Source organism: Parasteatoda tepidariorum, chromosome 3, assembly GCF_982258835.1.
Source record: "Parasteatoda tepidariorum strain Cologne lab strain chromosome 3, Ptep-v5.0, whole genome shotgun sequence".
In the NCBI taxonomy this organism is placed as follows: domain Eukaryota; kingdom Metazoa; phylum Arthropoda; class Arachnida; order Araneae; family Theridiidae; genus Parasteatoda; species Parasteatoda tepidariorum.
The window spans coordinates 9,092,650-9,107,368 of record NC_141757.1 but is presented as its reverse complement, the minus strand read 5'-3'; the positions used below and the strand labels follow the sequence as shown (position 1 = coordinate 9,107,368).

The 14,719-nt window shown below is 26.6% G+C and overlaps 1 protein-coding gene across 2 annotated transcripts in view; it reads right to left on the bottom strand.

The window, feature by feature from the left end:
* Positions 1-14,719, bottom strand: part of LOC107447663 (phosphatidylinositol-binding clathrin assembly protein LAP-like) — a 122,784-nt gene that overhangs the window by 97,554 nt on the left and 10,511 nt on the right. For both annotated transcript variants that reach the window (XR_015432411.1, XM_087158757.1), the window contains 2 exons: positions 1,172-1,274; positions 938-974 (listed from right to left, as the gene is read on the bottom strand). Coding sequence is in view for 1 of the 2 variants with exons in the window: in XM_087158757.1 (XP_087014883.1) it covers positions 938-974; positions 1,172-1,266 (132 nt within the window). In the remaining variant the exon portion in view is untranslated. The remainder of the gene's footprint in view (positions 1-937; positions 975-1,171; positions 1,275-14,719) is intronic.

Here is a 14,719-nt window from a genome sequence, read left to right as displayed (position 1 = left end):
CATTAGAACAAAATATATCTTCTTTAATTCATAGTATTAATAAGTTCTAAAATATGTAATTTTTATATACTATACTGTCAAGAAAAAAAGCCATAATTTCACCATCCATATAATCACAAATGCATCTTGACAGAAAATACAAATTCAAGAAATAGGATGCATTTTGTTACGCCTAAATTCACATACATTTGTAAGACCAATTCAAAATATACAACATGTATTTTATTGAGTCAAGACAACAAATATGAAGAAAAAAAAGTAATCATTTGTAATTCATTATTTAAAAAAAAATCAAAAACTGTTTACACCAAAAAGTTAAATATTTAGGTATAGTCAGGTAAAGCAAAATAAATAGAGAAACAGGGACTTTTTTTAAAACTTTAAATTTTCCCCAACAAAAATACATCAAAATGCCTTTTTTATACATGAAATGATTTATTAAAATGATTCGAGGTCTTTTTTAAATTTTTCAGCTGATTTGATTTAATTTGATTATTTAATTTAAATTAGAAATTGGACAAAAAAGCCCGTTAAAAAAATAAATAATGCAAATATGCTAATATTTAAACATGCTTTGTTTTAACTAAATTAAAAATTACATGCACATTTATTTTAATGGATGACAAAGATATTCATTATGTTTTTAAAAGTTATGAATTTTTTATTTCTTGTAGACAATTACACGTTTAAAAATGATATCAACAACTTTTAATCTTTCTAAGAAATTCCTATTACCCTTAAAAATGATTGATCTCTAATTTCTTTTGAGTATGTGCTCTGTTAACTAAGATGCCTGACAGGGCACGTGAAAATCGCTTTATCTTACTACCTGAACTTAATTAGTCCTGAACTTGTCTAAAATCTTAAAAACATTCAATTCTAATACACGTAAAATAATAATAATAAATAATTTACAAATTTTTAGGACTGCACTTACAGATTCTGTTGTCATATTTCTTAGCACACCTTCTTTCCTATAAAAAAGTTTAAATTATATAAAAAATAGATAAAAAATAGATAAATAGATAAAAAATAGATAAATAGATAAAAAATTTACAAAAATAAATATTTCATTTAAATATGAGAAAATCAATCGATATATAAAAAAGTAAGAGTTGCAATAAGGTTTTTTTTTTTCTTAAAGGGATAAGTTTTAGTAACATTTTCTTACCCTCTTTTCAGTTCACAAAAGTCAGCACCCATTACATTGTATGTAGAAGCTTTAACATTTAAATACTTAGCATATCTGCGTACAAAGGTAGACATGTCATAACCTGTTGAAAAAGTTTTGATGTAATTCAAATAGAAATGAAGAATAAAAATCAAATTTCTATCAAAGAGAATATATGTATATTACAAAAAGATTATATGATATTAATAAATATTAATATATAATATTATTTATATCTTCGTTCCTTCCGAAGCCAAAAAGCAAGAATGTAAATTCTAGTTTCCAAAAAAAGTAAAGGTCCTTGAAAAGTTCTGAAGAAAAATTCAGGACAATGTATTTTGTAAAAAATAAAAATAAAAGAACAAAAAACAGGACATTTTTTTGGAACAGAATATCAATAGAAGCAAAAAAGCATACCATAAGCTTAAAAAAAAAGTACAATTTGCTCTACTTAAGAATAAAAAAGGCAAATTTTGTTTCAAAGGTACAATAAAGTATACATATAATATTCTTAATTTAAGAATTACTTTGCTTAGAACAGAAAGACTTTAACAATTTCCAGTATAATAATTTTATTAATGAATATCTGAACAACTCTCAATAATTTGAGATTATATATATAAAAATTTTATAGTTCAGTTGCATTACCAATAAGTTGATATTCTCTCACACAAATGTTTAATGAAAATTTGTAATTTTGTTCAAACCGTTTTGAATTAAATTGTTTTATACTAGGGTTTCAACAATATGGAAACAAAAACACAGTGAATATACTGCTTAACATTTTTATACCAGAATAATTTAGTGGATGATCCCTCATATCATTGATAAATCCTATAATATGATTACTGTATTGTTGATGGCAATCGATCAATTTTAAAACCCAGAAGAATGAAACAAGTCAAGGAAATTGTGAAACTACGAAATTGCACACTATAAGATTTGTTACCTCATTTGCTTAAAATATATATTGGCCCAGTGGCAGAATTTTTTCGAGCTATCAGCGACAAAACTCTCTAGCACTAAGATCTTTCTGCAAGATACTTATAATAATAACAAACGAATATGTAACTAATTTAAAATAACAAAAGCGCTGAGTTTACAAAAAAAACTATTATAATTTTTTTTAAATTGAACATATAATAATTTTTTATTCTAATATTATGAATGATATTCTCGCATTTTGCTGGGTGAAAAAACGCGAAAATCATCAATTAAAAATCATGAAATCCATTGTCAAAAAAAAAAAAGATCAACAACGAAATCACGTGAATCAGAATCCTCAAAAAATGATTACTCAAATGCATATTTCGTTTCGAGATTAGGTTGTTGTAATAAATAATATTGTATTAAAAAATATCAGATTTAAAAACTAGGGAGAAATCAATAGCAATAACTGCCAAATTCTCAAGATAATCATTGCCTTAGAAAAAAAATACTGAAATGCACGATTTGAATTTTCCATATTGTTTTAAATATATTGGGATAGTTAAAAACCATGTGAAAATCAATATCAATAACTGCCGAAAATTCAATTGAAACATTACATCGGTTTATGATACAATCGGGGCAAATTTAATGTGTCAAAAAGTGATTGTCTTAATGCATGTTACAAATATGCGAAAATTTTTGTAGAAAAGAACTAAAAAAAATTTTTTTTTTTTAACTTTTCAAAAGAAAAATCTTTTTGCAAGAGCTCTGTAACGTTCTGCGACAATGTCGCTGCGATTCTGCCATGAAGTATACTGGCATATGATCCCTTAAATTTGATAGCATAAAATTGTTAAGTTTCTTTTGCATACGTCTAAATACTCAAAATATTTTAAACAATGAATTCTATGAGTAAAGATATATTACTGACTCATGCTTGCAATAAATGACAGTCCCAAAATTTGAATTATAGAATTTTTACTAGCATCATTGATTAGATGTAGAATCAAAAATCTAAATCTCTTGATTCTTTAAATTATTTTAAAATCCTCATTTGCATGCACAGAGGTTAAGAAAGTGCAACATGAATATTAAGACAAAATTATTTTATTTTAATCAGAACAACTAATAACTTTGCACCGTTTACAAACAAGTCATAATTTTTTTGAAGCAATTTTTCATCGAAGGAACAATTAACAAAATGCCTACTTTGAATGAATAATCAGCAAGAATAAGATGCCAGCAATAAAAAATTATGCTAAATAACTTCATATTAAATCAAATTATGTTCATTGTTCATAAATTAAACTAAATATGTATTAAATATTAAGTTACACAAATTAATAAAATTATCTAAACACTTGAAATGTGTACTAAATAAAGCAATTTTTTTTTTTTTTTAGATTGAGATTCAACATAATTAAATCTCAGGCAGGGAGGGAGGGGCAATCAATGCCACACCAGGGCCCTACATTTCTAGAACTCTAGGAGAAAACAAGGCCAGAGATATCTAAACAAGAATTTGTTTGAACACTTAAATTTATAATTTAAAAATTTTTTTATTTGATTGAAAATACCGTTTGTGAAACTGCTGAGTTTTATAAGAATCTCTTAAATGCTTTCGTAAAAGTTGCCGAAACAGAATTTCGTCTTTGGGTGGCAAAATGGCAGTGTAAAACAGAATCAGAACTTGAAGTGCCATCAAAGATTTGTACCCATCAATCAATATGTTGTTGAGAATTTTAATAACTCTGCCAGTTAGTGCAACAACAGCAGAATGTTCCCTTTCAACTCTTCGACGTCTCATAACTTGGCTTAGAGCAACTCAAAATCAAGAACGATTAAATGAACTTGCATTATTAAACATTCACTGAGAAATTGATTTGGATGTTGAAAAAATCATTGACAGATTTGCTAAAGTTTCTAAAAAACACATTACATTTATTATTTAAAGATGTTGAATACTTGAATTATTTAAGTATTGTTCTATTGTTCATTATGAAAGAAAGAAATGAGTAGACTAGCATTAAAAACCAGTTTGCTTGTTTTTTCAAAAAAAAAAACTTAAAAAAATTTTTTTTATACAAAAAATTTGTTTGGGGGGATCTGATTCTATGACTCTCCCCAGGAAAAATTTCTGGATATAATCAAATATTGTTGTGGGGGAATCACATTGACTACGTCAGCCTTCATCTATTAAAAGGTATCCCATCACAGATTAGAGTTAACATGTCTTATATACTAGTGAATTGGAATTGTATTTTTGTAGTGGTAGATACACTACACTGTTAAATATGAATATTCAAACAGGATCTTAAAAAACAAGATATATATTAGCCATTATAAAAGGATCAGGAGATTTTTCAGTTTGATATCAGAGGGTGGAAAATGAAACCTGAAATTGAGAATATCTTCAAAATGTAGCAGAGTTGCACATGAGAGTACAAGAATCTCACCGAACTCAGCCAGTAGACGGATATGCAGACTGGCAAGTATTTCACCAAACATGTAAAATGATTGGCGCTTTCATTCATAATTATGCAGTCCATATGTTTCATGGACTGCATAATTATTAGTTAAATTTAAGAAGCATTTCTACAAGCTCGTAAAAATCATAAATTATGCACTTGAAATGAACAACAAATGTTAAATAACAGATAAAACAAATGTTTAAAATTTATTCTCTCTTTTCCTGCCTCTCTAAAGCAAAAAGTATAAACAACAAACAAGTTAATTTTTTTGCAAATTCAAAGACATACAGAGAACGAATACATTGAAAAATATGTATACAATACTGTTAAAAATTCCATTCATTACTTTTAAAGCAAACTATGCGTTTTTTTGTTTGTTTTTTAATTTAAAAATAATTCCAGAACATTATGCTTTACATTTTACAAAGAACCATTTCTGTAACTTCATTGTACAATGCATTATACATTTAAAATGCAGAAATATAACTGAAATAGTTATTTTCATAAGAATTTTTTTTATTAATCCCTTTGGTAATAGGCAAGCAATATTTTTTCAGTTTTTACTTTACTTAACTTTTATATTTAGTATGTAAAAGTAACATGTAGAATATCATAGAAAAATACTTATTTCTGGGCAAAATTAAGTTGTTTCATGGGGAAAGAAGAAAAAATCTTTGTGGGCTGATTCTTTTCTGAACCCTATAATCTAGTATTATTTTTAGAAACTGTATTATTTTGAGAGAAACAACAGTCTTCAGGAATATCAGTAAGTCATAACATTAAAATTGCAACAGTTAGATTATCAGTTTATGATTGAGAAAATTTAATAAGGCACAACATGAAAAACATTCACAGAAAAGAAAATTAAAAGGGAACTTGAAACCAGGAATGAAAAGTTTTAACCGCAGTGAAAGAAATAGGTTTCCTCTCAGATAAGAGGAAGAAACTTTTTTTTCAATAAAGAAATATCAAGTATGAATTTAAAACAAAACTTTAAGAAATCCATAACTATAATCTAGTTTAAACAATTGTATTATTTCCAAGTCATTTAATAAATCATTTTTATGTAAGAGAAAAGTCAATATTTAAAAAGGTTAATTATAAAAAAAATTGCTAATTAAATAATTAATTTGCAACCTATTACTGCAGCAGTATATAAAGTATGAATTAAAAAAAGAAAAAAAAGAAGAAAAAAAATATTTCCAAAAAAAGAACATTTAACACTAAATATTTATTGGATCAATTCTTTTTGAAAGCATTTTTGATCTTTTATGCTTTTTCACATAATTCAAGAAGTATATTAAAACATTAGCTACATCAGATCTCTATAAGAGTAATTTGGGTACCTTTTATAACAGTGCCTATTAACACAAAACCCGTAGCAACTAATAATAACACCATTAAAAAATAATCACTGGCATCAATAATATTTTGTTTTATGCTCCACCCATGAAAAAGATGAGCATACTTTATTTTATGTTTTTTTTTCTTCAAATTTATTATACAGGTAAGTGTTAAAATTAAGCATCTTAAATTGGACACAATTGAAACAGTCTAAATTAAAAGAAAAACACTTATACCATAATATTGATGGTTAAAACACATTATGATTTTCGTAGTTCATTTAAACAAATTTAAGAATCCAAGTATTAAGTAAGTGAACTTGATATAGAACTTAAATAAAAGTTTGCTTAAAAAATTCTTTTTTTTATGGTAAATTTAGAAAGTAGTTGTTAATTTAAATTCATACAGCATAATAAGTTGACGAAAAATTTTTTAAGCTCTCAGGATAATGGAACTAGGCACTTATATTTGTTACAAAATTTTTATATTAATTATTTAAAAAAAGATTTATTACAAATGATTACCTAATAATTATTAAGAGTGGAAATATAATTGAAATTTGTTCATTTACAAAATTGCCAAAACAAGGTAAAAACAAATGGTTTCAGATAATTTAATTAAGCATCAATTTAATTAAAATTAAGCATTTTCTTGATTGAAACAGTATTGTCATTAACTTTTCTCTCATCTAGTTTAAAAAGTATAAATTTTAATTACTTTGCTGCATTTGTACTGAAAATTTTATTCAGTTTGTACTTCTATTCAAAATATTAGGGCCATGCTACCATAAATATTATTTAATTAAAGTGCATTTAATCTTGTTGAAGATACAATTTCATATTACAGAATTCACTGTAACAGATTTATCTGAAAACAAATTTTCTGTTACCAAATACACAAAGCCAAATGTTAAACAGACACAGATTTACAATTACTGATGCTTTATAAAAAATCATTATAAAAAAAGTTATTGCAATTATAAATTTGAAATAAAATAAATAAAACTAGTATGATCACGAATGACCATCTAGCCTTGAATTGTTTACATAATTTTGTTTGATTTTATGATAAAAAATATCCCGGTCAGTAAAAAAAAATTACTAATTTGATTCTTTCTCTACATGCAAAAGTTTCCAAAATACACTAAATTCTTTTTTATCATTAACACTTTTTATTTTACACATCTCTCCAACATCATTATTTATAAATCATGAATAATTCGCAGAACTTTAAATTTAACACTAAACATACCATTACCGGTCAAATGACTATTTAAGAATTTTTGCATCGAAAATGTGCTTATCATCTTATCATTTTTTAACATTTGACTTCATGACTTTTTCTAACAATTATATACAGTTAATATTATATTTTTCTTTTTGTATTTTGTTTGTTTCGAATAATACTTGTCATATACCTGTTTCTACCACAGCCAGTCATTTGACCGGGAGAACAATTTATTGCTTTATAAGGTTATCGGATCCGAAATTACGATGTAATGAGCCTTCAATGTATTGCGTTCATAACTGTTAATAACTGTGCATTCAAATTTCAAGAAAGTACCTAAAATTTTAGATTTTGACATTTTTGTGAAAGAAAAAGTGGCAAAAACTGTTTTCGTAAGTAGCTTATATTTTATTTTGATAGCTTTATTTCATTTCTAACTAATTGTTAGTTTCTACAAAGAAAAATGTCAAAACAATCAAGACAGCACAAGTTCTTAGAAGAAATAATATTAATTATGTATAAGAATTATAATTCTTATAATTATAATAATAATAATTATAGAAATAATAATAATTACAAGAAATATGTCTGTGGAAAATGTACAATGGAAACACTCTGTATATGTAAAAAATGAGTTTAATACTGAATTAAAAAATTTTATTCCTCGTGTTTGTAATACATAAAAATTGCCAATATACAATTTTATTTAATCATAATAAAGTTTATTTTAGTTTATTTCCTTCCCAACATCCATATTTTATACATTCAATCAAGAAACATACAGTCATTTGACCGGCTATGGTAAAAATAGGTATAGATTAAGTGATGGTCCAGTTTTACTCATAAAATTATGGAATATAAAACTTAAATTTACTATTTATATAGGATCATTAAATTTAATAGAATAAAGTTTTTGAACGATTAAAACATTGCTCTAATATCCAATAAGAATATATCTGAGATATCCAGATAAAACATACAATTCATAAATGAAAGAAGTCCCTCAGATATCGCATGGATATCTGTGATAAGTCACATGTATGTGTCAGATGTTTCTGGGATATACAGCAGATGTCACGATACCCAAATATCTGTTTGACAGTTGTAACTCCTGGATTTCAGAGGAGCATTTCATGGATATTTAGAAGATTTGGAAATATCCAGCCTTTTAGTATACGTCTCAAAGATTTTTTGGGGATATTTGATGCTGCATAGGCTTATTTCTGTAATACCATAATAATTATCACCATATCATAATTATTATTACGGCAGAATTTTTTCGAGCTATCTGCGACAAAACTCTCTAGCACTAATATCTTTCTGCAAGACACTTTTAAGAATAACAAACATATAAGTTTCAAATTTAAGATAACAAAATCGCTGTGTTTACAAAAAAAAAACTTTATATATTTTTTAAATAAAACATGCAATAATTTTTAATTTTAATATTATGGGTGACATTCTCTCATTTTGTAGGGGTGGGGTGGACACAAATTATTTCCTACTTTGCATTTTGTAAATAATCATCACAATAAAAAAATAAATAAAAAGTATGAAATCCGAAGATCGACAAAATCATGCGAATCCGGCTCCACAAATGCGTGTTTCGAATCAGGCTCCTCAAATGCTTCGTTTCGAGATTACCTTATTGTAATAAATAACAGTGCATAAAAAAATATCAGATTTAAAAAAAATGTAGAAATCAATAGCAATAACTGCAAAAAGTAGGATAGAATTATTACCTTAAAAAGTAAATACTCAAATGCACGATATGAATGTTCCGTATTGTTTCAAATATATGGGGATATTTAATACCCAAGTGAAAATCAATATCAATAACTGCTGAAAATACAATTAAAACCTTATATTGATTTACGATACTATCGGCGTAAATTGAGCATGTCAAAAATTGGTTATCTATATGCATGATTCAAATATTATGTGTAAATTTCTAAAAAGAAAATTAAATATATATTTTTTTTACTTTTCAAAAGAAAGATCTTTTTGCAAGAACTCTAACGTGCTCAGACGGCGTGTCTCTATGATTCTGACACAGGGATTATCACTTCATGTTATTTTATACATTAATATGTGCACTTCAGCGTGTCAATTTTATTGAACTTTTCTACATGTACTACATTTTGTACTTAACTTTTTGAGATATAATTTTTGATCATTTTTCCTTAATTTATAACAACCAGTGTAACTTTTTGCACTATGTCATGAGAAGATCATGTTAAGAACCTACACTCATATTGAGCAAAATTTTCAGGAGCATTAATGCAATAATTATTGGCATGCTTTGTTTCTAAGTGATAGACTCAATATTTTGTTTGAGAAAGTTTGTATAAGAACTGAAATAAGAATAACAAAAAGTAAAAATTTAAAATGCTATGCAAACTCAAAGGAAATAGTATAAAGAGAGACAGTGGTAATAAACCATAGATACTTTTATCAAAATAAAACTGGACTCATTTCATCCATGTTTGACTTTTTTGATAGATCTTACTAATTATTTACATTTAAAAAAATATATTATTAGAAAAAACACAAACTGAATCTTATTCAAACCGTTTCACTCTTTCAAATCAATTATAGTTCTAAAATGTAACTGTTTTTACAGTTAACAGAAACTCATCTATGCATCAGAGTTATGTAATTTTTTATTTCTTGCAAAAAAAACACAAAAAAAAACACAATGAAGGAAACATTAATTTATAAAGAAAAAAATCATAATATATATTTCTTCCACATCATACAAACTTCAATACAACTATTGAAATAAACTTTGTTGGAAATACAAAAATGTACAGAAATAAAAAATTATCTAAAATTTATATTTTTATAAAAAATTACAAAAAGATATTTTAAAACTTTTTACCTTTTTTTGTACTAATGGTGTATCAGTTTTAATTTTCTGATTTCTAAAAATATATTTTGAGCTTTAGATTGATATTATCCCAATTCTTTAAGTCATTTTCATATAAGTTTGCGAAATTTCGATTTTGTTTTAATTTGATCACTTTATTAAATAGCATTTCGTATTAGCCCATTTTGAGATATTATCATAAACGAAAAAAAAAAAAGAAAGATCAATAAAGTTTTAACTAAGAAATGTTTTATGGAGAATATAGTAAGGATAAATTAATGAATAAGATAAAAATCATAATAAGTGTAAATTATTGCTCTTATTTACACACAAACAGGAATTTTAACATGTACCGTATTTTTCGGCGGAAGAGCCGCGGCGCTATCGAAAAAAAAGTTGTTTTTTTCCTACATGCGGCGCTTCCGATGCAGCGGCCCTTCCGACGAAATACTTTTTTGTAGCAAAAAAATTTGTCAAGGAAAGTTATTTAAGATGAAATAATTTTCTGAGAGAAAGACTATTAAAAAAAATTAATAACGAAGTCGACGAAATATTCGCCCGTATTGCGATCTGCTGCAGAACATCGCCAATTCTTAGCAAACTTTCGGCAGCAGCCTGTAAGAAAATAAACGAAATAATAATTTTAAAAAAAACATCGCATAAGGAGAAAATTTAAAAGGTATGCATCTTGTATCCACCCCCAGCTTAAGGAAAAATCGCAATCTAGAAATCTATTTAGCGCCTTGGCAATAGTAATTTAAGCGAACAGAAAAGGAAGAATAGGACCCTAAACCCGACACTCGCGGGACTGGTGAAATGCCGAACTTCGGATCTCTTTCGCAAAATTCCAATATGGCCCCCAAATATTACTATAATTCAATTCCACTGTTAATTTCAGAAAAACCAATAAATTTAGTCAAGTTTCGATCGTAGATTATGATGGAGTGGGGTGAATTTAAAACTGGCCCATCTTAAGAGAAATTTTACTAATCAAAATAATAATCTATATAATATAATCAAGAAGAAATAATCAGAATCCTATGAAGAAGAAATAATCGTTTCTTCTTTAGAGCGAGATCACAGTTCTCGTTTTTTCTTTTAGATAACATTTTGTTTTAACGAAAGACGCTTACCTCGCAAGAAGAAAAAAAAAAAAGGTAACAGGGAACTACAAAAAAAAAAATTTTTTTTTTTAACAATTAATGCTAAGAAACTAACAATGAATATCAACAAAAAACAAGCTAAAAACTAATAACGATAAAAAAAAAACAAGCGAGCAACAATTAACAAGAAAAAATAAAAAGCGTCAAAATAAAAAAAAATTAATGAATCGAATAAAAAACCGCAAAAGGGATAGAATTCATTTTGTTGTCCACTTGGTAGTTTCAATGTCAACTGGGTGTGGCCAATTTATGGTCAAACAGAAGAGGGAAATTTGGGGGTAAAGCACAGCTGTCAAGATTGATTGATCAGTTTTTTTCCAACTTCCATTTCTTTATTTTGTTCATTGGAAATGCAAGTGTTTTTACTTCTCACTTTATTTTAAACTGCTTAAGAAACAGATGTTTCTTTTGACACAGTTTTTTTTTTTTTTCAAGCTTCTTTTTTATTTTTAAAAGATAAAATAAAGTAAGTTACTTCAACAGAATAAAATTCCAAATAAAAAGAATATAGCTGATTTTTTTTGTCTTATCAATATAAATTTCTTTAAAAAAAATTTAAAAAAAAGATTAGATCAGATTAAGTGCCAAATTTTGGAATGCTGGATTAGGGGTCCCATACCCTTTTCTTTTCCCCAACCCCTTTTAAATATTGAGTCACATTGGGTTATTTCCATTGAAGGAGAGGGCATTCTACTCACTAAAATTCCACCCTGAAAGATTGTGAAAGTGAAACTTATTTCCCGTTCGCTCATTTCTTCAGAATTTTTTTGGGGCCTGCTTAGTTATTTCTTATTCTTGTTATTATTAGTTATTTCGTTATTATTAGCTGTTTCGTTATTATGTATTAGTTTTTCCTCAAATTGTTAACGGTAATAAATTTTAAAATCTTTTTATTTTAAAATCTTTCTTTTAATAAATTTTTATTTTATTTTTCTTATTGCATTGTTTTACGGATTCCTGCAATCAGTTCAGCCTTAATTCAGCTACTGAACATATAAATATTCTTTTTGCTGTTCTTCTGTTTTTTGGCGCGGTGCCAACTAGTAAGAACAACTTTATTTTATATAGTTTTGTTGTTTTTTTTTTGTTTTTTTTTTTTGCTGAAAGAGAAAACTTTTTTGTTGCTTTTTTTTTGCTGAAAAAGAAATTTTTTTATTATAATTTAGAAATTAAAACTTTATTTTATGAAATGCATAAAAAAATTTAATTTTTTATTATACAGTTATTCTAAATGGTAATTTAAAGGTCTCTTCTGAAAGGATACTGATATACGCGGTTCAGCGCCATTGCGGCGCTTGCGCCGGAGCGGCGCTTACTATAACTTCTTTTTTAAAAAATTCATTTTTATCGAGGTACGGCGCTTGTGACGAAGCGGCGCTTTCGCCGAAAAATACGGTACATTTATTCAAAGGGCTACGGTGGGCCTGGCCTACTTAGATATTTGATTGTCCATCACAGAAATATTGGACATCATCACTTTCCAAACAGAAAAAAATCTTTGTTTCATGAATCATTTTGTTTAATAAGCTGCAACTTACAGGGTATCTACTACATTCTAAATTTTCAAATTCATGACTTTCCATGACTAATTCCAAGAATATTCCATGACTTAACGAAGTTACTATTTTCTCCGACAAAAGCACAACAATAAATTTAAAAAAGCATTATAACATTAATTGAAATGATAGGTATAACGAAAATTCATACTCTGCATCTTCATATTTATTTTAAATTTAAAAAACAGAGTAAAGAAAAAGTTGAAGCAATAAAATAGCTGAAAAAAAATACAAAAGCAATTTGTTTTTCCTCTTTTTTACTGCAGAAATATATTTTCTTGTGTATCTGAGATTAAAGAAATACTCCTGATATTTCTGTTCTCTTTTCGGAATAAAAAAAAATGGCCAATGACTGGCTTGCTTCAGCTAGAATTTTAAATTGACAAAATAAAATAAAAATAATAACAAAAATTTTGAAATTACAGAAGTTTAAAAGATAATTCGCTCTAGAAATGATGTTTTATCTTTCATTTTTTTTAAAGAACACCATAATTTTTAAAGAACACAATAAAAACATTTTATATTTTAATAAAATATGACTGTGAGTGGGGATTTTGTTACAAATTCAGATATTCGGTACATCATGAAATTGTGTGTGTGTGAGGGGGTAAATTCTATTTTAAAAAAAGAGACTTTCGGGCACCCTGAATCCATGATTTTTTAAAAATAAATAGTTAAAATCAAGACATTTCATGACAAATTTTGTTCAATACCAAATATCAATAGACTTTTTGTTCAATATCAATAGACTTTCCTGGTGTGCAGATACCATGAACTTAAACCTGTTTCTCTATTGATCATAAATTGAAAAAGTTTTTGAGCTTGTGAACATTTTTTCCCCATTTGCTATTCAAAAAAGCAAGATCAATTAGAAGTCAAAACTAAATGAACATCAAAGACAATTGCCTAACAGTTATTAAATATAATTAACAGTACACAACTGTAAAACCTCAAAAAAAATTTAAAAATCTTTTGAGCTTTGAAACCAAATTATTTAATTTACACTCATAACTATTCTAATTTATCCAATCTGAAACAAGTGTAATTTAATACAGGGATTTTGTTCAAGGCTATATTAAAAAATTTTATACTAAAATACTACAACTAATTTATGACATAATCAAAATGAACATACTCATTTTTTTTTACTTCCAATCTTGTCAAGAAATAACATCAGTTGAGTATATGGCCAAGACTTTATTTGTTGAGCTGTTACTACTCGCCCCTTTTTGACTTGTTCAGCTAAATGCCAAAAATTTATAAAATGAGATATCTACTTAAGACACGAGAAAAAGAATGACATTTTTTTCACAAATATAGTTTAAAATTACTAAATTTAATTTAAAAGAAATAATTAAGAATAATTCATAGAGCAAAAAAGTTATTTTATAGATTTATTACAGGGTTGCTACTCAAATCTGGGAAGGAAAAAAAAGCTCCCTGCGTTTTCCCTGTATATATTTTACACAATATACTAAGAGGAAACACACAACTACTGAGCAAATTTGTACACTATATCAGGATAACTAATACTAGTTTTAATTGCTAGAAAAACTTAAATAAGGAACAGTTTAACATACATAAAAAAAATTAAAATACAGCAAATAAAATAGTAAAGTACAACTGAACTATATTTAAATACCCCATAGATTGCACTTAAAGAGGACATTTTGTAAAAAAAGAAAATAAGAAATAAATATTCCTTGCATTTTCCCTGTTAATTTAGTTGATTTTTTAATTCCCTTTATTTTCCAGGTTTTCCCTATTCTCCCTGCGGAGTGACGACCCTGTATTTTATTCTCATTTCCTTAATTTCATTTTAGACGTTAGATATCAACTATTTTATAAGTTTTTAAGCAATGTCAATCAAACCATGTTCAACATTCATATGTTTAGAAATGAAAATTATCACATTTTATCCATAAAACTCTTGATCACTGAAACAATCATTTGCCCCATTTCTATTCCTAAATATATTTTTTTTTATC